Source organism: Heterodontus francisci, chromosome 37, assembly GCF_036365525.1.
Source record: "Heterodontus francisci isolate sHetFra1 chromosome 37, sHetFra1.hap1, whole genome shotgun sequence".
Lineage (NCBI taxonomy): Eukaryota > Metazoa > Chordata > Chondrichthyes > Heterodontiformes > Heterodontidae > Heterodontus > Heterodontus francisci.
This window is the reverse complement of record NC_090407.1, coordinates 11415650-11440816: the sequence shown is the minus strand read 5'-3', so window position 1 is coordinate 11440816 and position 25167 is coordinate 11415650. Positions and strand designations below refer to the sequence as shown.

Genomic DNA, 25167 nt, shown 5'->3' with positions numbered 1-25167 from the left:
TTAGTACATTCCAATTATTGTTAATTGCCCTTTCCATGGTACCCCACAGCAACCTCCGGAGCCAATTTGTCTGCATCAACAACCCCATAAACTAATTAAGTTTATTACTACCTCTTACTGAGGTCACACAGGATATTTCAATGTGTGTGTTTATCTTCCAATTCCCTAGCAACAGAAATTCTATTCTAACAGGGACCTTGAAATATTTAACTCTGCCTTCTTAAAGAGGAATTTCAGTGAGTCCTGAAAACTGACCAATTATTCAATCTTTAATTCTAAAAAGTATATTAACTGTATCTAAATGCTACCTAATTAAGCCTATTATATCTATATTCCATCACACAGCATGCCCAGTGCTGTCAACACCAGAGGCTCATCATCAGCCCGGGGCTCAGCCTGAGCCTGGACACCAACAATCCCCCGAATGTCAGAGGCCTCAGCTGTCTCATCCTCAGCCAGCTGCTCGGGTGCGTGTGCGGTGCTCTTACCAGCTTGTGGTCCTGATTCTAAAGCCGAGCGTGAACCCAGCGAGGTGAGAATATCTGCGCTGGTGGAAGGTGCAGGAGAGTCATGGGACGGTGCATCCTCTGAGTGTTCCTCCTCCTCAGAGGTTGATGGGAGTCCCTCTGGGCCTGAGGTCACCTGCAAACATCGACCTGCAAAATACAATGACAACCACATGTGTCCTTTATTAATGAATTTTTAGATGATCGGCAATAATGACTCTCTTGCACAGAGACCCTGATCTCCCCGTCTGAAATGTCGTGAGCACCTTGGCAGCCCACTAATTCGAGGGCCTCTTCTTGGCCTGGCTGAGAGGATGCATGTCTAGCATTCCGCCACTGGTCCTGGCCGCCACACTCCTGTTATGGGCTCTCTTCTCTTGCAAGAGGAAGGATGTAACAATTATAAGTTGCCATACATTTCACCATTATGGTTCTGCTAATATGGGGCTCTTGTCAACAACTGAGGGATGTAATGTATCTCATACTGATTCACCCTGTCATGGCATTTACTTTGCTAAGGTATCAAAGAGGGAGACATGTTTCACAGATGCAGCCAGTTATCTGTCATAATTCTGTTATTACCTCCCTGTCTTTGGAATGGCAGTTGCACCCTCACCAGGTGGCACACCGTGTAGTGACACCCAAATCACACAAAGCAATTTTGGAACGTTGCACTTACCTTGGCTGAACACAGGAGGTCATTGACCCTCTTCCTGCACTGCACCTAAACGCATTGGGTGACCCCATGGCTGCTGACCTCGACTTGTGTTGTCAGGCGGGAGGACCTCTTGCGATCGCGGGGGAAGAGGATCTCCCGCCTTTCCCTTGCAACCTGGAGGAGAACCAGCAGGGAGGCATCAGTGAAGTGTGGGGTCACCCTTGCTCTGACCTCTGACATCCTCAACAGTTTTCCCTGGGGCGGGGTGGGGGCTGCTTGCTGAGGTTGCAATTGATGTTACTGTAAGAAGTTTCCGATGAATGAGCCGCTGTATAAGGAAGGCAAGGAAAGAGTGAATGCAGAGCTGACAGGCTTTTAAAGATGGCGGCAGCACCTGCTCCGAGATCAGCTGACGACGTGAACGGCGTCTCGCCTGCCAACCCCCGTCACATGATTGGGGGAGACGGTCGCCACCCCCCCCCCTCCCCCGCCACATAATTGTGGCAGCGTGGCTGCTCACGTGACCTGCGGGACCGCAAAAAATTAAATCCAGCCCACTGAAGGCACAGTGCTGGAATAAAATATTCAGGGTCATTTACCTATTTATTGAGGATGCCTGGTCCCTGGACAGTTATTAATGAAAATTCATTACAGTAAAAAGAACATCAGCACAAGTACTGCTGCCATTGATTAGGAAGCCTAGAGTCCTTGTTAACAGTAGAAATATTCAGGGCGGTATCTCTGCCTCACACACAGTCGATTAAAGACACAGATCTGCAGTTGGTTGGTGCAGTGTGCTGGACACCGGTCTTTCGCCTCGGGGAGTCTCATTGGACGAAAATCTGCTGCATTTGATGGCTGATGGTGTCCTCGGTGAAATTAGCCTCGGTCCAGTTCCTAGTGTATAGTTTGCAGCATAAAGCTGGTCCTGAGTTGGTGCTAACTGGTAATTTTACATAAAGAGGCTGTTTTTGGATATTTAAAAACAAAGGAACACTTTGAGCTAAGAGCTAGGACAGCGTAGTGGGAGCTTTATTCTGCATCTGACTGTCCACATCACCTGGATAATGACAGTGAAAACCAGAATTGTACTGAGTTCCAGTCCCCAACAATAACAACACTCACCTCGATAAGAAAAAGAAAACAACATTGTGTAATTGTAAGAATTGAAATTGTAAGAACTAGAAAATTCAAATATTCCTTCCGACTATATTTTTAAATCACCATTTTATTGCTTCATTACATATATATCGAAGTTCTGGTGGTGACTTCTAATGAAATGCAGGAGAAACAGTCTAACCATAAATTTGCTGCAATATTCTCATATAAAATAGCTATTTGTATATTGTTGAACGTTTACAATAAAACACTTTCCAGTCATTACTCCCCCGTCCCCCCACCTCCCAATTTTCTCTCCTCCCCCTCCTGAGGGCATCACCTCTGGCTGGGCTATGGATCCATGGTCACTGACTGGCTTTCTGCACCTTGCCCAAATGGCACTCTTCATGTGTGAGCCAAAACAATCAGTGTTGGCAGGCTAATTGGCCATGCGGGGCATCACAGCTGAGCCTGCACATAATTCTCACTCAATGTCCACACACAAGCACTTCAGAAGGATACACTGGTGGGCCATCAGGACAATCGTGGCTAATTTTCCACCCTGCTTAGCCCAGGAGTCACTGGGGTCAATTGTAACTTCTTGTCCTGAGATCAATCAATTCAGTGAAGAGTGAGGACCGAACCTGGGACATCTGTGGTGTGTATTAGCTCAGTTGCACACTGCTGTAACCAAAGCGGCCCTTTGGAGAAATCCAGACAAGTGCTTGTATCAAGCAGGTGGAGGTCTTATAGGCTTGTCTGAAAACACACAGTCTGACATCTGCAGAATCACCTCATAAAAGTACCTTAAGAAATATGGGTATGCAGTGAATATTAATAAATCTTGTTTTATATTCTCATTTCAAATAATCAGATAAACTGATATATTCATTAGAATGGGGCCGTATTTAGCTGTAAAGATAATGGCACCTTAGTGTTGCATGTTTTTATTAATGCTCAAACCGACCAGCAGGTTTAGGTGATTAAGTGTTGTGAATCTCCAATACTTTTTGGCCGATTTTCACGGCTCCACCATTTGCTTGGCATCTCGCCCTAAGCTCCCCTGTTATTTTTAAGAACTTGCTGGATTTGCACATTAATTGCCCATTAAATCCGCCGCAGATAGCAAAGAAAACATTTATGCTGAACATATCACAAAACGAATAAGATCGATTTTAATTACACAAAATGGAACGACAGACACAGTGTTAGCAAGAACTCTGTTAAAATTGCACTATGAACACCATGGTTTTATTGATTACAGCTGAGTAATTGATGCACCTAAATGAGGTATTAACTTCACACTGTCAGACATGGAAGAAACTCATTGGCTCACCTCATAGGAGGTGCTACTTAAAGAGTTAGAAAACTTCATGATTGGCTTATCATGAACAAAATTTACTTTTAATACCAGTGTCGACTATGAAAGATAGGCAATCGTGCCACTGTTGGCTAGGTGATGTCATGTGTTGATCTCTTTGGAGCCAATCTTCATCTCAGATAGTTTTGGTGTGGCCTTTTTGGGGGTAAGCGGAGTCCTGGTAATGATCAGGGAATGAAAGGAAGCATTAAACGTCATCACACTGTTCTCCAGACTTTTGCACAGCTGACGGCCGGCAGAATGCTTTTTGCTCTGTGCAGGTAACTGTGCAGCTGTTATCCTTTCTTTGGAAAGACATACTTCTGTGCCGTGTTTGGTTTGACCCTGCTCTTCCAAAGAGTTTCCCGCTGAATGGCCTCTCGAATGGAGGTTATTTTTAACTTTAGTCTTGCCAGAGCATAGATGTTGCACCAGTGAAATTTCTGGCAGTGGTCCTTGAGGGAGCAGTGAATTAAACCTCTGAGGTGCTTTAGTTTGAGTTGGAGCAGAATCTGCTGTTGGTATAAACTCTAAACTAGTCACAACTTTTATCTGGGGCCTGTTCTCCGCCTTTTGAGGGCGCTTAAGAATGGTTGCTCTCTCTGATATCCTGTATTCCAGCCTTGCCTTAAATTTCTTCTCAAATGGTTCTTTCGGGGAACCATTATAAAGCAGGACAAATTCTTTCTGTGTCTCAAGTGGCATGATGTACATTCCTCCACAACACTTTGTGAAGATCTCAAATACCAAGTCTAATAGCAGAGAGAGAAGAAAAACACTGTTGAATACAGCGATTTCATTATTCATAAAGCAATATTTATTTTAATATTTGAGATGTCATCACTTTGTACAAATATCCTTCTGTAACTCTACATAAAGACAGTAACGGCCATCTTACCAAGGGCTTCATTCATTACTTTAGGGATGACTGATTTGAGAATCTCACAATTTATCTGTAAGGATGGGTTTGAGTTTATCTCTAGCAACCAGACCTACAAAGCAGATCAAACAGAGCATGTTAACCCTTTGAATGCATCTTTCATATTGATTCAGGCCATAGAAATATTTTTGGGAGGCTCGTCCAATGGTTTAGGTATATAACGGAACCAATCAAACCAGAAGGTTCAGAGTGCGCAGCGATGTTCCCTTGAAGATGCAGGCGTGTGCAGCCGTACAACAACGTGAAATGTACCACGCATCGAAATGAACAGACCTCTCACAACTTTGTCAGGAGAAATTTCCAGCTCAATGGAAGTCATGACTTTTAAAATATGAACTGTCCATGGACAGTGGCACAGTGGTTAGCACCACAGCCTCACAGCTCCAGGGACCCAGGTTCAATTCTGGGTACTGCCTGTGCGTAGTTTGCAAGTTCTCCCTGTGACCGTGTGGGTTTTCGCCGGGTGCTCCGGTTTCCTCCCACTGCCAAAGACTTGCAGGCGATAGGTAAATTGGCCGTTGTAAATTGCCCCTAGTGTAGGTAGGTGGTAGGGGAATATGGGATTACTGTAGGGTTAGTATAAATGGGTGGTTCTTGGTCGGCACAGACTCGGTGGGCCGAAGGGCCTGTTTCAGTGCTGTATCTCTAAATAAAATAAAATAAAAAAGTAACCTGGCCAGTATAAAGAAAATTTAGAGGGGCTATCGGTGCAGAGTTAGCTGATCTCAGTTGGTTTGGAGGGAGTGGACAGGTGATGATAGTAGGGGTGAAATAGACCACAATAACTTCAGTGCGTATCAGGAAAATTCATTCTGATTCCCAGTGCCTACTCCTGATCATTATCCATTGGACTGTAATGGAACATACACATGCCTGATAAGGAAAGCACTGGCTTGGTTGTGACACTGTCAATGCTGATAAAGCCAGCCCACATTAAGACTGGTCATTGGATTAGTGGGCATCAGTTACTTTTTCCTTTTGTGCTAAATGACACAAATTTTTGAAAAGTAAAACTTTTCAATAACTATCGAGCTATCATATACAAAATCAATGAGTGGGACATGAGGGATGTTGAACACCCCTTTAAGTATCATACAAGGTTTATCTTGGGCCCATTCAGTCTCTCATTTGGGCAGCTATGTCCCACAGGGCTGCTCCAATGTTCTGGACTATTTGACAGATTGTTTTTGCTCTCTCTCTCCCTCCCCTCTGTCTCATTTTTACCTCCACTCTCTGAAACTTTCAACCATTCATTATTTTGTGATATATCTTGTCTTCTCTTTAATTCTCTTTGGGCTTGGTGCTGTTCCACACTGTAAGCCTTCGCCACTTACCTTGGTTTCTCAAGAACAAAACGTTACAAGTGAAGGAGGACCCCACAAACGCTAAGGGCAGGATTTTCCTGTGAGCTTCAGGTTCCCGTTGTCAGGCTCAAATGGGGGTCAGAACCTGCACTGTGTGGGGGAACTGTCACCTGTGATTTTCCACGAATTGGCCAATTAATGGCCGGAGGGCTGGCTTGCCGTCTAGCTGGGTAGACTCTAGAAGCTGAAGGACCAATAGGAGGCCCTCCAGCTTGAAAGCAGCAGCAGGATGCCATGGCAGGTAAGCGAGAGAGAGGGCGCCCCAAGATATAGCAGCCTATCCACCATTGCTGAGGGAGCTCCCCCACAGGGCAGCCTGCATCTGCAGCTGATCTCAGGCAGGCAGGGAGGGCCTCTAAGCCTACCTGGAGTGCTAGCCCCCCAGTCTGCCACCAAGAAGCCATCCCCAGGCAGCTAAACTGTCCCCCATCACCTGCGAGGACTTGGAAGCCAACTGGAAAATTTTGGTTGGCCTCCGGAAATTGGCCTAAAGTGGCCATTAACTAGATGAATTGATTGCTCGCTGCTTATGGGCAGGTAGCCCTGCTGCCCCTCCCTATCCTGCCACCAGGAAAATGGTCTGGGGGCAGGATGGAGCTGGGGAATTGGCACGCAGGCCAGTGGCATGAAATTCCACACCCGCCCACCTCTGTCCCAACCCCCCCCCCCGGTGGGGACTAAAAATCCAATCCTAAGAGAATTAGTAATCCTAAGAGGAACAACTACAGCAGGAAGAGGGTGCATCGGTCTGTCTGTTGATGAAAGAAAGACCTAAAGAAAGATCTTGTATTTTTTTGCAACCTTTTACAATCCCAGGAGGTTCCAAAGCAATTCTCAGTCAATTAATCACTTTCGAAGAGTAGTTACTGTTGTACTGTGGGGAAATGTGTCATTCAGTTGTGCACAGCAAGTTCCCATTCACAGCAATGAGGAAAATGACCAGTAAATCTACATTACTAATTTTGATGGAGGGATAAATCTTTAGCCCAGGATCCCTGCAAAATGTCCTGTACTTCTTTGAATTTTGCGTGAGCGGGCAGACAAGGCCGCGATTTAATGTCTCTTCTGAAAGACAGTACCTCTTATCGTCTAGCACTGCACTGAAGTGCCTGCCTGGTTTATGTGCTCAAGTCTCTGGTGTACAAATTCAACCTGTGACCTACTGACTCAGAGGCTACAGTGGTATCACGGTGGCAAGGTTGACCCACTACAGAAGACATTGATGCTTATTCATTCAGGTGGCCTTTTCTTGACTCCTATTCCTGACCAGCAATCAGCAGCATACTGTCTGACATCATCCCCAGTGCCTGTGTTCATGCTTGATGCTCTGCAAGCATTCCTCTTTTGATCACGTGAAATCCTGATCCCCAGATTCTACAGCAAAGAGACTAGACAACCTGAGCCTTTGGCCTGAAATGTCTTTCTCCACAGGTGCCACCAGCATTTCCTCTCACTCATTTGTACTCTGTTGCCCAATGCACTCCCCTTTGGCTCATTCTCTAACTCTGTTGGGGTGGGTGTTTCTGAAGTGGGGCTTGCACAGTACGGGGTAAGTGGTGATACATGCAGAGACATATTTCCTGCTTCTTTCGCAGCAACATCTAAAGGAAGAAAAGCTACAATGGCCACCTGACGTGTAACGTACGGTACAAGTGCCATGAGGGCTTCATGATATGGTTTGCTGATAGTTAATGCCGCGTACGATACGCGGGGAAGGAAGAGAAATAGATGCCCATCATAATCCCAGAAATTGAACTTGCTCTTCTTTTTCTCCATTTCTGACACCCTTTATGTTTTCTCTCCCTGGTATTTGCTATCTCATTCCTTGTTGGAGTAGGTCAGAGGTATGTGCAGTCACCCCCTGCAGTTCGCTCTCTCTGGTGTTGGGGACTGTCTTCAGTTGAAGAAGAATACAGTAAGTGAGGATTACCTTTTGTTCCTACAACATGTAGTAAAACACAGCCGGCAGTGTGCAGACTATAAGGATTGTGACAATGACATTCTGTGTGATGCTTTACATTGTAAAGGCATGTAAGGCTGTGAGTAAAGGTACATTTCCAGGTCAAGGTACATTTCCAGGTGAAGGCCAGCAGTGTCCAGGTTTAAGACTCTTAAAAAGGGGGTCACACTTCCTTCTAAGGTCCTGACCCCACACTGACTATCAATCGCACGAAACAAACTTTGGATACAATTCCTACTTTATGTGGAACACCTTTATTAACTCACCAAACAATGGCATATACCTACAACACCAGTTGTTTAGTGGACCCGTGTACAGGAGCTCATTCCCAGGTGGTCAGATCCGCTGAATGACTTCTCCCGCATGACTTCCTGTAACTGACCAAGTCACACTTTCCGGCTGCAGCAACAATGTCCTTGTGAGCTGTGGCTTTATACCCCTTTCTGACCCTGGTCCCTCGACATATAAGGTAATGTCTCGAATTGGGTCATCTGTTTGGGTTTCAGTGCCTTCTCAATCCCACCCTGGCTATGCAAGACCACCTGCCTGTGGTCATATCCTGCTCTCAGCAAGGGGGGAGGGGGGTCTTAGGTGCATACCAGCAATGGATGTGATACCTGCATCATGATAAGGCAATAAGGAAACCATTCATTCATATATCAAAAGGCCATTGTCCATTAGAGTGGTTGTAAACAGGCTGTTTGATGTTGTAACAGCCTGGGCTACCACATCAGTGGCATGTCCTGACTTGTCTGTCTGTGTGTGTGTAAGTGGGGGTCCTTGTCCAGTTACACTGTCTCTTATTTTTTTTAAAGTCCAATATGAACCCCAGCGATGATGTCTTCGGTCAGAATTCTCCTCCCTTTGTTCCAATGTCCTTCGCTTCCACACTCTTACCACCCAGTGAGCCCCACATGCTGGTCCAGACCACAACTGGTTACATTTTACTTATGGACAAAAATGCAAGAGATATTAAAAATGCCTTACACAGGAATTGATGATAAGCTACGAAAGCACAGAGTGATGGGGAGTCTATTATAAGTGGCAGACACAATGGCGCAGTGGTTAGCACCGCAGCCTCACAGCTCCAGTGACCCGGGTTCAATTCTGGGTACTGCCTGTGTGGAGTTTGCAAGTTCTCCCTGTGTCTGCGTGGGTTTTCTCCGGGTGCTCCGGTTTCCTCCCACATGCCAAAGACTTGCAGGTTGGTAGGTAAATTGGCCATTATAAAAAATTGCCCCTAGTATAGGTAGGTGGTGGGGAAATATAGGGACAGGTGGGGATGTGGTAGGAATATGGGATTAGCGTAGGATTAGTATATATGGGTGGTTGATGGTTGGCACAGACTCAGTGGGCCGAAGGGCCTGTTTCAGTGCTGTATCTCTAAACTAAACTAAACTATACTAAACATGCCCAGTGCAGTACATTCTTGGAAGATATTGGTAGCTAAGCCAAAACTCTGCTGCCCATGTCCGAACTAGCACAAAGTGCCATTTATCCACCATCCCTGTGCTCACTGAACTACAGTGGCTCCTGGCTAAGCAATGCCTTGACTTTAAAATTCTCGCCTTGTTTTCCCTCATATCTCTTTATGTAGTTTGGTGTCAAGATTTGTTCAATAGCTCTCCTGTGTAGTACCTTTGGATGTTTTACTATGTTAATATCACTGTACAATGTAAGGTATTGTTATCTATCCTTCGCTGACCTGGTAAAGTCATTAATTATCTGGCAATGCTTGGCTGAGCAGGGAATAGTGGAATTATTTGACAAGCAACGGCCTGGAAATCTCATACCATTGCCTCTGGGCAGTTCAAGGAAGTTGGAATGCTTGGCCCCACAAGAGTATCATCCTCTTCCGCCTTACTTCCTGCCACAACATTATCACTGCCCCATCAGACAATCTCGCTACTCATTTCAGACCCTAATTTATCACTATGGGTTAGAAAATTAACTTTGACATTTATAATCCTACTTCTTGGGTTACTGTGAAAGTTTTTTGTGTGAATGGTAATTTTGACTCCCTGTGTCCAGTAATTAAAAAGTTCTGCTTTAGAAGAGGGAGTTTAGCCATAGGCACGACCACTTGAATATTATGCCAGGTACAGATAGGAGGGAAGCTTGTTTGTCAGAACAAGCAATTCATAATTTTTTCCTGTCTCAATTAGTTTACAAATCTTTCAGAATAGCTAATACTTTGAATATCCACCAGATGGCAGCAAACAACTGCACTATGTACAGTGTACCTTTGAGAATCATGCAAGGTTAAAATTCCTTCCCCTCATCCCCAGATGTGCACACTTTATCCTCTTTCATGTGCATCTGTACAGAACACACAGCATCAAAGAGGCCAACTGGGGTCAGATTTTTAGCTATCAGTTGCACATACATCATAAAATCAGCTAAAAGAAGCCTCCTGGCTGTCAGCAGTTGAAAAGTGACAGGGTTAAAATCCGTGCTGTTGGTTCAGGATCAGATTGACAATATCAACCAATCAAATGGGTTGGAAAGTGGGCCTAAAGCTTGCTTGTCGAACCAAGCAATTTGGTTCAAGGTCAAAACAGAAGATTCAGAGCACACAACAAAGCCTCAAGACACTTCAGGAGCATTACCAAATAAAATCTGGCACTGAGCCACAAAGGAAAATATTAGGACAGGTCACCAAAAGAAACAGGTTTTAAGGAGTGTCTGAAAAGAGGAGAGAGAGGTAGAGAGGTGTCGGGAGGGAAACGCAGAGTTTAGGACCTAGGCAGCTAAAGACATGGCAACAATTGTGTATCGATGAAAATCGGGGATGTGCAAGAGGCCAGAATGGAAGGAGAGCAGAGATCTCAAATGGTGGTAGAGCTGGAACAGGTTACAGAGATAGGGAGGGCTGAAGACATAGAGGGATTTGCAAACACGGATCAGAATTTTAGAATGAGACATTCCCTTTCCTTTTAATTACTGGTCATGTATGAACATAAGAGAGTTTTAAAATGATTTGCTGGCTATTGAGAGTTTCGGTTTCTGCTGGGGCTGAATTTATTCGTGGCCTGCCCAGCCAGCAAAGTCATGCAGAGTATGTCTCCTGCCTGCTTGTTATATCTACTTCTGACCCTCAGCTCCTTATCTAGGGTTATGTGAAGTAACCTATTTCGGTGTGGCCTAAGACGATTGCACACGATTGGATTTTACAGGACCTGCTGAGGAAAGACTGGAAGTGGGGCAGGGTTGGGGGGCATAGAATTGCGATGGGTGGTAGGGGAGGGAAGGTGGAAGGTCCAAATGCTTTGACCAGGTCTAGACAGCAACACCGGCTCGAAACTATTGATGGATTAATGTCAAAGACAGAGGAATATCGGGTAATACCTTTAGTTAAAGTTACGACAAGCCCCAAGTACTGATGCAATCAAACCCCTGTGAGAGACCTATCTTCATACTGTTTTTGAGCTTTCGAGGAGCTGTGCCCGCTTTTTGAAAGCTACTATGAAAGTGGTGAACTACATCTATCACAGGACTGCCACAATATTCTTCAGCTTGTCTGAGTTGGTAGCACTCTCACCCCTGAGTCACAAGGCTTAGGTTCAAGTCCCACTGCAGGGCTTGAGCACAAAAATCAGTGCTGCACTGTCAGAGGTGCCATTTTTCAGATCAGACATTAAACCAAGGCACCATCTGCCTCCGCGGGTGGAGGTAAAAGACCTCATGGCACTAATTCGAAGAGCAGCGGAGTTATCCCCAGTGTCCTGGCCAATATTTATCCTTCAATCAACATCACAAAAACGGATTATCTGGTCATTATCACATTGCTGTTTGTGGGAGCTTGCTGTGCACAAATTGGCTGTTGTGTTTCCTACATTACAACAGTGACAGCACTTCAAAAAAGTACATCATTGGCTGTAAAATGTTTGAGATGGCCAGCGGCTGTGAAAAGCACTACATAGATGGAAGTCTTTTCTTTTATCTCATCTTACGTCCCATTTCTTGTCTTTCACTCCTCTCTGTATACATTTTCACTCTTTAATGCTTCATAACCCACCAATCTGTCAGTTTTGAGAGTGGTTCATGTTGACTTTTCTCACTCTAGACCAAGAGAATATGATGGGGTGGGACTATCCCAGCATACCTGTATGTGGCAGTGACTGTAGATGCTATAGTTTTAATGAAGGACTTTCACTACCTGTTTGGATAAAGGGATAGCATTGTCTCCATGGTGTTTTCTTGCTTGCTTACTTTTCCTCAGTGGAATTACTAGAATAAAGTTTTAGATTAGTGGGGAATCCAAGCTCAAATACCAGGACTGACAGCCAATTGAAACCATTTGCTGCCATTGGGCAGGTTTCAATAAATCTTGTCGAAGATACTTTAATGGAACATTCCAGCAGGTAAAATTGAAGGAGCGAAAGGGAGAGAATGGGTGGCCCAATAGTGTAGAAGACTACTCTTTGGCTCAGATTGAAGGGATGGAAAATTTGGGGTAGATTTTCTTTTTGCTGCACCTGCGGAATGTGTAGGGGGAGTCTACAGAGGAAATTCTACCCATCTCTCTCTTTCTGATTCCTGCCCTGTGTGAGAAGAATTTAATCAGATTCAACCCAGCAACCTCATTGGAGCATTATCACACACCATCCTGATTGGGACACATGGCAGTGACCTCCATTGCTGCAAGGGTCCTGATCAAACACCACTGGTATCAGTGCGAGGACTGCAGCTGTCAAAGGAGAAAGCCCCATATCACCTTCTCAAGGCAACTAGGAAAGAGTGACCTAGTAGGCCTTGCCTGTATTACTCACACCCCGAGGACAAATAAAAGAAAAAACTCCTCATGCAGATGTGACTCTGAAAGCTCAAGAACCAGAAAAAGGCATAACAAGCTGCAGGTTATCAAAATGACCTACTAGTATCTTCACCAATGGTTTCACTACAACTGCTACCACAGGTATTCTATGGAGGCAATTTCAGGAAAAAGCCACCTCTTTGAGTGAGCTTTTAGTCACTCCTCACCCTTCATGGTTCCGTGTCTATTCCCTTATCTATTCCTCAATGCTTATTTTTTCTCCTCTGTGAAATACCTTGGGAGGTTTGCTACATTAAAACAGCTGCTTAAATGTAACAAAATCAACTTGCCTTGATATAGTGCCTGTAAAGCAGTAAAACATCCCAAGACTCTTACTGCCAATTGCTGTTGTTTTATGCTGTAATACAGAAGGGAAATGTCTTCTGAGGCCAATATTTCGGGACAACAAGTCAGAGGCACAGTTGCTCATGCTCATTAAGCTTGCTGTGCAGTATTCTTCAGTATTATGCCACAGGCTTAAAAATAATAAGAAGAAAGCAAGGCACAAGGTTTCAAATGGTTTCCAACTGATTCAAAATATTTATCAGATGATCAAACCCGTTTTTAGAAGTAAACAATCACTAGATAACAAAGTACAGTATCATTATGGGAAGAATTAGATTAACATTATTCAGCTCTACAGATTGTCTTGGTCTCCAGGTTTATTAATCCAAACATTACAGATACAATAGCATGTGGAAGGTTTGTACTAAAGACTAATTCTACTTGTTTTATGTGGATTTAGGCACCATGGCTACAGTATCAACATTCCCACAAAAGAATCAGCTGGCCTTTCTCCTGGTACCTAGTTTGGGGTCATTTAGGACAAATCCAAACAATTTTCAAAACTCATTTCACCCATCTCTCTCATCAATTAAGGCACAATTATATCTCACGCCAATATAATGAATTCCAAAGTAAGAAATACAATAAATCCATGATAACGCAACCAGCTGCCCGAAAAGGTTCACTACAATCTTAACCATGCAGCAGTACTATTGGGATATGGCAAGCCATTAATAAGAAAGATTAACTTTCATTTATATAGCACCTTCCACAACCTCAGAACGTCCCAAAGCACTTTACAGCCAATGAAGTATATTTGAAGTGTAGTCACTGTTGTAAAGTAGGAAACGCGGCAGCTAAATTGCACATAGCAAGGTCCTATAAAAACAATGGAATAATGACCAGATAATCTGTCTAAGTGATGTTGGTTGAGGGATAAATATTGGCCAGGACACCAAGGAGAACAAACCTGCTCTTCCTCAAATAGTGCCATGGGATATCTTGCAACAACCTGAGAGGGCAAATGGGGCCTCTGTTTAACATCACATCGCATCTGAAAGCACCTCCAATAGTGCAGCACTCCCTCAGTACCGCACTGGGGTATCAGCCTGGTTTATGTGCTCACGTTTCTGAAGCGGGACTTGAACTCAAAATCTTCTGAATCAGAGGTGAGACTCAAGAGTTGCTACCAACTGAGCTATGGCTGACACCTTATAGAAGATACCTAGAGATCTAGTTACCTTTGGATGGAAGACATGTAGAGCTACACAAGGCATCAGCCTACCTCAACTGTCTGTAAAGACCACTTTCAAGCTGTAATGAAGGCATTTAGAACTATACATCAGTGCCACTTTGTGAGATGAAGCGGGAAAGGCCCAGAATTCATGAATATGTTGCAGTGGCCTTTCACTTGACTGAAAGGACATCCATGGACACTATATGCTGTCATACTCCATGGGTTTACCTGTAAAGACATTCCAGTCTCATACAGATCTACAACCAATTGTACTATGTATCTTTATGATTTCACATTCTAAGGCTGAGGTTATGCTAAAACCCATCTGATGCATCAGCGTCATTTTTAGTGAACCACGCAGGAAATCATCAGAACCTCTAATAATCCCTCCCATGGACGACAAAACAAAATCTAGAGTCCTGCATAAAGTGCCAAGGCCCATAGTGCAGGACAGCAGGCCAAAACAGCTGGAGACATGACCAGACAAATCAAGAAGTAACAGTTGGATGTGCTATGCCCGAGATTAAAAACTCTGCAGATTCTAGGAGGAAGGGAAGGCTGACTGAGAGTTGTATTCTGTCGAAGTCCTGGGTATCCATTAGGTTAGGAGACAGTGATGGGTCTTTATCAATGCAGTATATTTAGAGTTTAGGAGATGCAACATTCTGAGAACTGTAATGTTAATATAATAGAGCCAAGAAAGACAGCAAAGAATAGAGATTACTCTCCTGGTGTATGTATGATCTCTGTATCTCTGTTTAGTTTTTATTTATCTTTTTACATGGGTCTATTTTCCCTCATGTGCTGTAGCTATTACTGTGTAATTCCAAAAAAATCCAAAAAACGTTTTTAAAAAACCCTAAAAATCACAGGTTCATTCACTGGTGATTTGGTTGGGCTTTATCAGTTAAACTTTAACATTTCTGATACAAGTATGGGTTTACAGGAGCCATGCACTGATAGAATACATGGTCTGGCACTGTGAATTTAAGGCTCCCTCTATCAGTTAACTCCCCATCTGCTCAGGTGTGTGTGGGTTATCTCCCTTTCAGGTTTATTAAAGCACTGCCCAAACTCGCCCAACACTGTCAATTGTCTCTTTCAATTGTCATGTAAAAATGGAAGCCAATTCTTTTGTCCTTTCCACCACCACCAGCAACCGCCCCCCGCTACCCCCCCCCCCCTCGCACCCCCCCCGCCCACCTAATTGTAAGGCAGACAAATTATTAATCAAACATTGGAATAATTTCAACCCTTCATTTCAAAACTGGCACTGTCGAAAAGCAAACGAAGGAACAAAGTCCTTTAATTAATCAGAAAGGATGTTTCAATGAACAGGTATCAGATCCTTCATTGTACTCTTGGATTACTCACTCTGCAGGGCTTACATACCAGTACCACAAGCAGCAATTTACTGAAACACGAGAGGGCTCCATTTCTAATTCATTGCCATTCCCTTTATTCCCATTCAATTACACGACAAGAGTATGCATTGTGCAGTGTTTTACATACATTAATGCAATCCAAATAAATCATGGCTGAGTCAGTGCTGTGTTACACGCTGCCATCTGCGTGTGTTTGATTGGTCTGGGGACTGCTAGGCAACTAATTTAGAAGCTACCATAAAGAAAATGACTGAGACCAATGCAAACTATCATCTCATTACTTTCTTTTCAAAAGAAGTCCTTCAATAAATGCCTGATAGCTGATATGTACCACAGCAGGTAAAGCTTAAAGGGACATTAAAACAAGACCGTTTTAAGACCACAACAACCAACGGGCATTTCCATGCAGCTTTGGATCACTTACATTGGATCACTTATTATGACACTCAGCCTAGAATATGATGTAACCAGCTAAAGGCTCAATGGTGAAAGGCCACTGTGTAAGATCGTCCCGCCATAGTACACTGAGGAGCTGGATCCTGTGTAAAACCCCTTGGGCTGTATGCACCAAAATATGATTTGGCTGTGTAATGCAAATGTACATTGCATGTAAAATGGAATAAAGCCATCGAGTCATACAGCATAGAAACAGGCTCTTCCGCCCATCGTGTCCGTGCTGGACATCAAGCACCTATCTATTCTAATCCCATTTTCCAGCACTTGGCACGTAGCCTTGTATGCTATGGCGTTTCAAGTGCTCATCTAAATACTTCTTAAATGCTATGAGGGTTCTTGCCTCTACCACCCCTTCAGGCAGTGTGTTCCAGATTCCAACCACCCCTGGGTGAAAAGATTTTTCCTCAAATCTGCTCTAAACCTCCTGCCCCTTACCTTAAATCTATGCCCCCTGGTTATTGACACCTCTTCTAAGGGAAAAAGTTTTTTCCTATCTATCCCCCTCATAATTTTGTATACCTCAACCAGGTCCCCCCCTCAGCCTTCTCTGCTCTAAGGAAAACAACCCCAGCCTATCCAGTCTCTATTCATAGCTGTAATGCTCCAGCCAAGTAACAACCCGGTGAATCTCCTTTGCACCCTCTCCGGTGCAATCACATCCTTCCTATAGTGTGGCAACCAGAACTGTACACAGTACTCCAGCTGTGGCCTAACTAGCATTTTATACAGCTCCATCATAACCTCCCTGCTCTTCAATTCTATGCCTCGGCTAATAAAGGCAAGTATCCCTTATGCTTTCAAATCACCTTATCTACCTGTGCTGCTGCTTTCAGTGATCTATGGACAAGTACACCAAGGTCCCTCTGACCCTCTGTACTTCCTAGGGTTCTACCATCCATTGTATATTCCTTGCCTTGTTAGTCAATTTATATTTTATTTCAATTTATATTTCCTTGTTAGTAATGGCAAGTGTTGTGAGGCAACTCACTTGCTGTATCGAAGGAAACTGATTTATTTTGCACTTTCTGGAATGTCAAATTGGAACTGGCCTGTAAAGTATTTTTTACAGATTTTTATGAATAAAGTATATTTTTGGAAAAAAAAGGAAAGATAAAGCTGATGAGGAACTGGGGTTTATGAAGTATAAACACATGTTTAAATGGAGATACAACACCAATCCCAACACAAAACTCTATTAAAGTTTCAACGCGAATGATAGTTGTGATATTAAGATTTTTTATGATACATTTTCTCTCATCCGCATATTCCTTTCTTCTGACCTCTAACTGACACTCGGAGCCATCTTGGAGCACTTGTTCTTTAACTAGCCTCAGAGAGGTCATGTTACCCTTAATGGGGCCTAACAAGTTACACAGAGTTGACTCTTAGTAGCAGAATAATACATTGCATATTACACATAGTAAGCTCCTGTCTTTATTTAAAGAGTGTACCCTGAACGCAACAGGAGATTCGATAGACTATGCGATATTTACATATGATGTGCATGTAACATACAGTAAGTACTGTCTTCAAAAATAAGTAGCAATATTCCTCAGCTTAAAATAATTGAACTGTAAAGCTCCATTAAAGTCATAGATAGAAAGGCAATAGAAGTGTCGAATACTTTCAACTTACTGCAGGAAGGTCATAGAGGGTGTTACCTTCTCACAGTGAACACAGTTGGAAAACTGTTGGAACACTATGAAAGATGCTTGACACCTCTATATTTATCGGATCACGTGCCGTGCTTTGATGTTGAGTACACTTGTCTTTAGTGACTGATCAGTGAAGCAATGAGACTCTCCAGCGTAGAGTGCCAAGGAATTTGTGAAAAGGGTTTTTTTTTCCCTCCAATTTAAACAGAATAGCAGGCTGGTGCTGTAAAAGCTGGCACCAAAGTGAGGTGGTGAAGAAAGAAGGTCACTTGTGAATCATCACAAGGCAAATCCCAATTTTGGCCAGGCCTTTGCAGGGAATAAATCAAGTGTAGCTTGAAGCATTCCCCATATGGCGGGGGAAAACCTGTGGTATCACCATCAACAACAACTATTATCGATGTAATGCCTTTAATATAGTAAAATGCCCCAAGGCATTTATCAAAAGAAATTTGACACTGAACCACGTAAGGAGCTATTAGGACCCATGACCAAAAGCTTGGTCAAAGAGGTAGGTTTTAAAGAGCATCTTAAAGAAGGAGAGACAGGTAGAGGGACAGAGTGGTTTAGGGAGGGAATTCCAGAATTAGAGTCCAGACAGCTGAAGGCACAGCCAACAATGGTGCAGCGATGAAAGTCGTGAATGTGCAGGAGCCAAAATTGGGGGAGTTCAGAGATCTCGGAGAGTATCGAGAAAAGGCGGGGGGCAGGTCTTTTGCCTGTCCTACTTTGTGACACACGCAGAACACAGAAGACAGAGATCCTTTTTAAAGAGCATAAAAAAATACACAGCCACCCCCAGAATGTTTGGTCGTGATTTATATAGAAGCGATCAGTTATACTGTATATTTACAAATCTCTACGGGATGAGCTGTGACTGGTAGACTCGAGTTATACTATTAGGCCCCCTTGTCAATTACTGCTGAGGGACAATGAAATGGCAGCTACATTTTAATGTCGGCAAACAACATTTAAAAAAAAAATCAAAATAAGGTTCAGAAAGTTGTAAGATGGTCCATGCTACTTTAACATGGTCCACGGTCAGATCACCAACTGAAATCTTGGTTTATATTTACTGGCTTTGTATTGATGCATATCCAAAACTGGTATTGTAACTGATTTATAAGACATACCAGAGCAATAGCATCAATGAAAAAAGCCATTCTCCAAGGGAATCCCCTGGCTTATTGGATTATTACCTCAGTGTATTTACACCACCGTTCAGCAAAATAAAACAGGACTTAAAGGCCTCAATGGGGAAGCAGTGTCACTAGGAATCACTTAATATTTACAATAGTACTTAGCTCCAGAATCCTTTCCCCTGAAAGATCATTTGTAATGTATTCTTACCCAAGGTCGCCTAACAGTTACAGCACAAAACAGTAGGTTAGACACATGGCACAAACTTCTTATTTCCCTGCACCGTATCCCATCTAATGAGCATGTGACTTGTTTCCAAAGCTCTGTTCATGTTGCCACATAACTGGTAGCTGTGCAAGAACAAGTAAAAGCAACTGCCCCTCTGTAGTGAAGGGTCTGATCATCACATAGCACTTCACTGTGATAGGAGATCCAAAATAAGCAACCTGCTTTGTGGGAAAGGTGTCTTACCTTGTTCACAACTTAACAGTTTGAAAACCCAGTGCATTACCTCAGTACAGTGTCTACCTAAAACCTTCGAGACCTTTAATTCACTGCTAGCACTTGATAATATTGCTTCATCTTTTGCCAGATGTAGCAGAATTCGATGCAGAACACAATCACAATTAGGTACAGAATAAATCTCCCTTTATTCTTCCCCAACAACATGCCTTAGCCACAAAGAAGTGACAACCGGGCAGCGAGGTCGGTAACAAGATTTAAGATAATTGGCGAAAAAGCCAGGCGGGGAGATTTTTTTCGCAGCGAGTTGTTATGATCTGAATGCACTTCCTGAAAGGGTGATGGAAGTGGATTCTGAAGTAACTTTCAAAAGGGAGTTGGGTATGTACTTGAAAAGGAAAAATTTGCAGGGCTATGGGGAAGTGGCTTTACTATCAAGTGCAGTGTTGAACTAAAGTGGTGCAATGTCCTTTCATCCCAGAGTCCTGGACTCAAATCTGTGGGGATTGAATTCTCTTCTATCAATTCGGCCTTAGGCTCTTACATGAAATGAGTCTGGGCAGTTTCAATTCATCTCTTGGTGAGATTATGGACACAGTGTAAAACTGCACCTAATTTGGTACTGAATTGCCAATATTACCAGAGAGGCCATAACATGACTGGTGGGGGAAATGGAGAAAGTTACATTGGCACAGTACCTTAGATCCATACAGCACAGAAGGAGGCCATTCGGCCCATTTTGCCAGTGCTGGCTCTTTGAAAGAGCTATCCAATTAGTTCCACTCCCCTGTTCTTTCTATAGCCCTGCAAATTTTACCCTTCAAGGATTTATCCCACTCCCTTTTCAAAGTAATTATTGAATCTGCTTCCAGCATCTTTCAGACCGTGCATTCCAGATCAAAACGATTCGCTGTGTAAAAAATATTCTCCTCATCTCCTCCCTGGCTCTTTTACAATACTTCTCTGCAGCATCATGAACCTTTTGCAATCATTTCTAAAACTGCGTTCTGCCTTCTGAATCTCTCCAGGGTTCTTCATCTAAGCGGTCAGAGATCATATGTGAATTTAAACAGGATATTCTAGGGAGCCTGATCACAAACACAGATACTTTGCAGCGGATGTTGCTGGGTAATGATCAGGAGTGGGAACCCCACTGGATTTTTCCTACCAGCCTAGAGTGTCCTTGTGAGATAAGCTAACTCAGCACAGATCTGGGATCAAACCAAAGGCCTTACTGATACAGTTCCACACTTGCAACTGCCTTTACTAACTGAGCTATCTTAATCTTGGTTCTTATTCAAACTGTGACTGAATAGGTACTAAATTTGCAGCATCATATACATTTGTTCATGTATAATCAATATAAAAGTCATACCAAGCCTTTTTAAAGATTTATTCTTGGGATCTAGCCATCGCTGAAAAGGCTGGAATTTAATGTGCATCCCTAGTTGCTTTGTTTTTGATACAGCTGAATGGCTTGCTTGGTCATTTCAGAGGACTATTAAGACCGTGTTGGTGTGGAACTTGAACCAGATAAAAGGGCAAGCTTTTTCTTTTCAGATTTTTTTTGAAGAACTAAATTAAAATTCTCAAACTGCCATGGTGGGATGTGAACTCAGGTCTCTGAAGTATTCATTCAATAGTGTAACCATTATGCTGCCGTACCCAATGTCCCATTACCATTGGCTTTGCATCAATTCAAATACACTGATACTTAACAAAATGCATAGCTGAAGAGAATTAAAAATACAGTCACCTTGAAATTTTCATCAATCATAATGTCACAACCCAGAAGGTCAAAGTAGCCCAGTTTACTACCAAGTCTGGCCTTGGTGGCAATGAAGCACTGTGTCATAATCTGTTGCATTCTCTTCTGCAAGAAAATGTTAAAGCTCTTAATTACCTTTGCAGTCAGACAAGATTTTTTGCTGCACAGTCTATAATTTTGTTTTGAGGGAATGCTCAGGTACAACAGACTCTTACTCCCCCACCCCTTCCCTCCAATGCACTTGTTTCCCTCCTGTTAGCTCCATATCTCTCAGCTCAAAAATTACTCTGTCAAGCAAGAAGAATCCAATCTATTTTTATATTATGGCTCCTTTTCCAACACACTGGGTTCACATTGTCTGAGATCATTTCATGCTTTAATTTTCCCAGAGACTGGTGAAAAGACCAAATTAACATCTCTTCATTCTACTGAATCTGAACCTTCAGAAATGAAGGGCCAGTGATATTCCACTGCTCACTGACAGCCCATCAGCCAGTGATATCCCACCGGGTGAACAACTTCAGTAGTTACATGTCTTAGCAAAACCAGACCTGTGCTTCCTGACAACCCCAGTATTAGACTTACAGATTGAATTATCAAAAGATTTGAAAACAAAAATTCCTGTTGTTAAAAAGTGTTGATGCTCAACACGCTAGCAGATTGGGAAAAACTTACTTACAAAAATTACACCATTTAAAAGCATCATAAATAAACAAGCATACCGATCACAGTTCACTATCAGTTTGGATATCATCAAGCTTTAAATAAGAATTGGTTTTGTTACAAGCATTGAATTACATAGAATGGTCGAAAAAAATCTCTAAAAAGTAAGAGCAGTTTAATCTTGTTGAAGAAGATTGATAGTCGGCAGGTTGCTCAGATCGCTGTAAGTAGAATCAGTGAATGAGTGTGGAAAAAAACACAGAGAATTAGTGGTTGTCAAAGGTTAGGCTTTTAAGAGATAAAGACAGAAAATGCTGGAAAAACTCAGCAGATCTGACAACAGCTGTGGAGAGAGAAACAGAGTTAACGTTTTAGGTCAATGATGAGTTCTGATCAGCTCTGATGAAAGGTCACTGACCTGAAACATTAACTCTGTTTCTCTCACCACAGAGGCTGCCAGACCTGCTGAGTATTTCCAGCATTTTCTGTTTTTATTTCAGATTTCCAGCATCTGTAATATTTTGCTTTTGTATTAAGCTTTTAAGAGATGTTGGCTGTGTGGAAACACCATCAGGAAATACCAGCAAGAAAACAAAGGACTGTAATGAGAACTTTGTGACCTAGAGTCAGAACTGGTAAAATGTATTTATTTTTTACTCTTTCATGGGATGTGGGCGTTACTGGCAAGGCCAGCACTTGTTGCCCATCCCTACTTGCCCTTGACAACTGAGTGGCTTGCTAGGCCATTTCAGAGGGCAGTTAAGAGCCAACCACATTGCTGTGGGTCTGCAGTCACATGTAGGCCAGACCAGCTAAGGACAGCAGATTTCCTTCCCTAAAAGACATTAGTGAACCAGATGGGTTTTAATGACAATCGATGATAGTTTCATGGCACCATTACTGAGACTCGCTTTCAATTCCAGATTTTAATGAATTGAATTTATTAATTAATTGAATTTAAATTCCAACAGTTGCCATGGTGAGATTTGAATCCATGTCCCCAGGGCATTAGCCTAGACCTCTGGATTACTAGTTCACTGACATTTCCACTACGCCAACGCGTTAAATTACAGAACACACCTGAGTGAGGCTGCATATTCTAATCGATTGTAAAGAACAGTCTGTGGAGAAACATAGAAAAACCAAAATGGCAGGACATTTCCAGCCAATAGGAATTCCTGTACAGATCTGAGAAACATTTAGCACTACAGGTTTTGTGAGATGGAATAAAACATTTTAATTGAGGAGTGCCTCTGTTAGCTCAATCTGATTATAAATGTTGACCTTTTTAAAAAACATGTTTCACTCCCCCAGTGACTCAGTGGATGCAATACTGAATTATACAGAACAGAAGATTCCCGGCCTGCACTGCGTTACCTGATGTTAGTCAAGGGAACACTGAGGATATCACGATTCATCTCACTGTCCCTGGGACAAGGGAGGGGGAGAAAAGATCATGGGTCTTTGTTGGTCTGTATAATTCAGTATCACATGCGGTATCATTGGGAGCTGAAATATAAGGTAGCCACTAATACATTCAATAAAGAAATCAGGTGGAACTTGTTTTACCCAGAGAGTGGTTAGAAAGGGGAACTCACTACCACAGGAGTAGAATAGCATAGATGCATTTAAGGGGAAGCTAGGTAAGTAGTTGTGGGAGAAAGAAACAGAAGGATGTGGGGATAGTGTGGCAAAAAAGTATTGAAGTGGATGATCAGCCATGATCGTATTGAATGGCGGGGCAGGCCCGATGGGCTAAATGGCCTACTCCTGCTCCTATGTTCCTATGATATGCAGAGAGGATTAGATGAAGTAGGGCAGGGGAGACTCATGTGGAGCATAAACACCAGCATGGATCAGTTGGGCCGAATGGCATATATCTGTTCTGTAAATTCTATGTAAAACAAAGGCCCCATATTTAATGTAAATGAGGGAAAGTGGTCATTTAACATTACAGGATTTTGGGGTGTGGGACTAAATTACTCAGCTCTTTCAAAGAGCCAGCACAGCAATGATGGGTCAAACAGCCTCCTCTGTGCTGTGAGTTTCAATGTTTCTATGACAACTATTCCTTACTTATTCTCTGAGCAACAGTGACATTGCAGAAACCAGCAAATCAAAACAGAAACAGAAGTAAATGTGTGACTTTGTCTCTCCCTCTGAGCCTGACAGGCTCACTAGTACTACGGCAAGGTCCCTTCGCAAAATTCCTCCCAAGTTACACTGAAAAGGTCATCGCTGCCCATCCATAATATTTAAATTGCCTGGACTCCAGGAGAAGAGGCATCTTTGGTGGGAAGGCAGAAGTTTCTACTCCTCCCCATTTCCAAGGCCTTCCTAGGAAATTAAGGGCCATGCTATCGAGGGCTACCTAAATCAGGTACAAGAGGCTTGGGAAGATATCCATGGAACTGTAACCCAGCACAGGCATTTGCTGAAAAGGGTGGAGAGGGAATTCCCAGGATGGCTTGGGGTCGGGGGAGGAGCAAGGGAGAAGAAAAAGAAAGCAAAGGACAAGTCAAAGCAAGCAAACACTCCTAATGGGTGCCCTTCGATATAGGAGAATGTTCTCTGGCCTGACAGGTGAGGTCAGAATCTCTAGTGGGAAGTTTAAAAAAAAGTAAGCATAACCTGACAAAAAAACTTTCAACTAATTTTTTGATATATTTAATAAATTAGAACCCTGCAGCTCTATAATAAAGTTTGCGTTGCACTATAGAGTACTAGCTCTTAACTAAACTTATTCAATTATGGACAATTTCTCTAATTCAAACCATTTTCTGAGATATCCTATTTTGTGATCATGTTTGTTAGGAAGTCTGTTGATCTGAACAAATACATTGTAATCAAAATGTCACTATGGTAACATAGGGACATCATGCCATTGCTAATCAGTAGGCCTGTGTATCTCAATCCTCCAGTGGTGCAAGGCCTCCGACTGAGCTTCTTTCTGTTAATTAGAAGCAGCACAAACTTACTGTAAAAACAGTGAAGACCCAGTCCTTCGGGAGATGCTTTGCTTCCATATACTTCTCATTAATATAGTCATTCAAGCGCTCCATGGACCAGATTGTGTCCTCCTTCATCTCATTGTACAGGGGGTTCTTTTTCTGTATGAACTGTGGGTAAGAAGGTGCAAAGCTGCAATTAGTGGAATAAAACTCCATCTCCCAAGGGTTGGGGGAGGGGATCAGGTGGAATGGCACCAACCTCCTGAGATCACAGCAAGGGCCCGATTAAATGCAAGGCAAATAGTTCGGAGAAAGAGCAACTAACTCACCTTAAGTGAGGAGGGCTTCTTAAAACTTAAACTATAAGTCAGGAAGATAACAAAAAGTATTTCTGAAGAGGTGCCGTTCCAAAATAACCAAGAATGAATTTCAGGGCTCAAGCTGTCCAATATACTTTGGGTTA

At 42.9% G+C, this 25167-nt stretch overlaps 1 protein-coding gene across 41 annotated transcripts in view; it reads right to left on the bottom strand.

Annotated features, from left to right (window-relative positions):
- The window catches only part of LOC137352058 (protein polyglycylase TTLL10-like), a 367140-nt gene that overhangs the window by 15560 nt on the left and 326413 nt on the right, over positions 1–25167 (bottom strand). For 37 of the 41 annotated variants that reach the window (XM_068017070.1, XM_068017076.1, XM_068017071.1 and 34 more), the window contains 4 exons: positions 24732–24872; positions 21079–21195; positions 4521–4614; positions 2605–4374 (listed from right to left, as the gene is read on the bottom strand). In XM_068017070.1, the coding sequence (XP_067873171.1) occupies positions 3725–4374; positions 4521–4614; positions 21079–21195; positions 24732–24872 (1002 nt within the window). In that variant the 3' untranslated portion in view covers positions 2605–3724. Of the gene's footprint in view, positions 1–623; positions 657–2604; positions 4375–4520; positions 4615–21078; positions 21196–24731; positions 24873–25167 lie in introns of those variants that run through there. The other 4 variants (XM_068017109.1, XM_068017112.1, XM_068017110.1 and 1 more) reach the window with 4 other exon arrangements.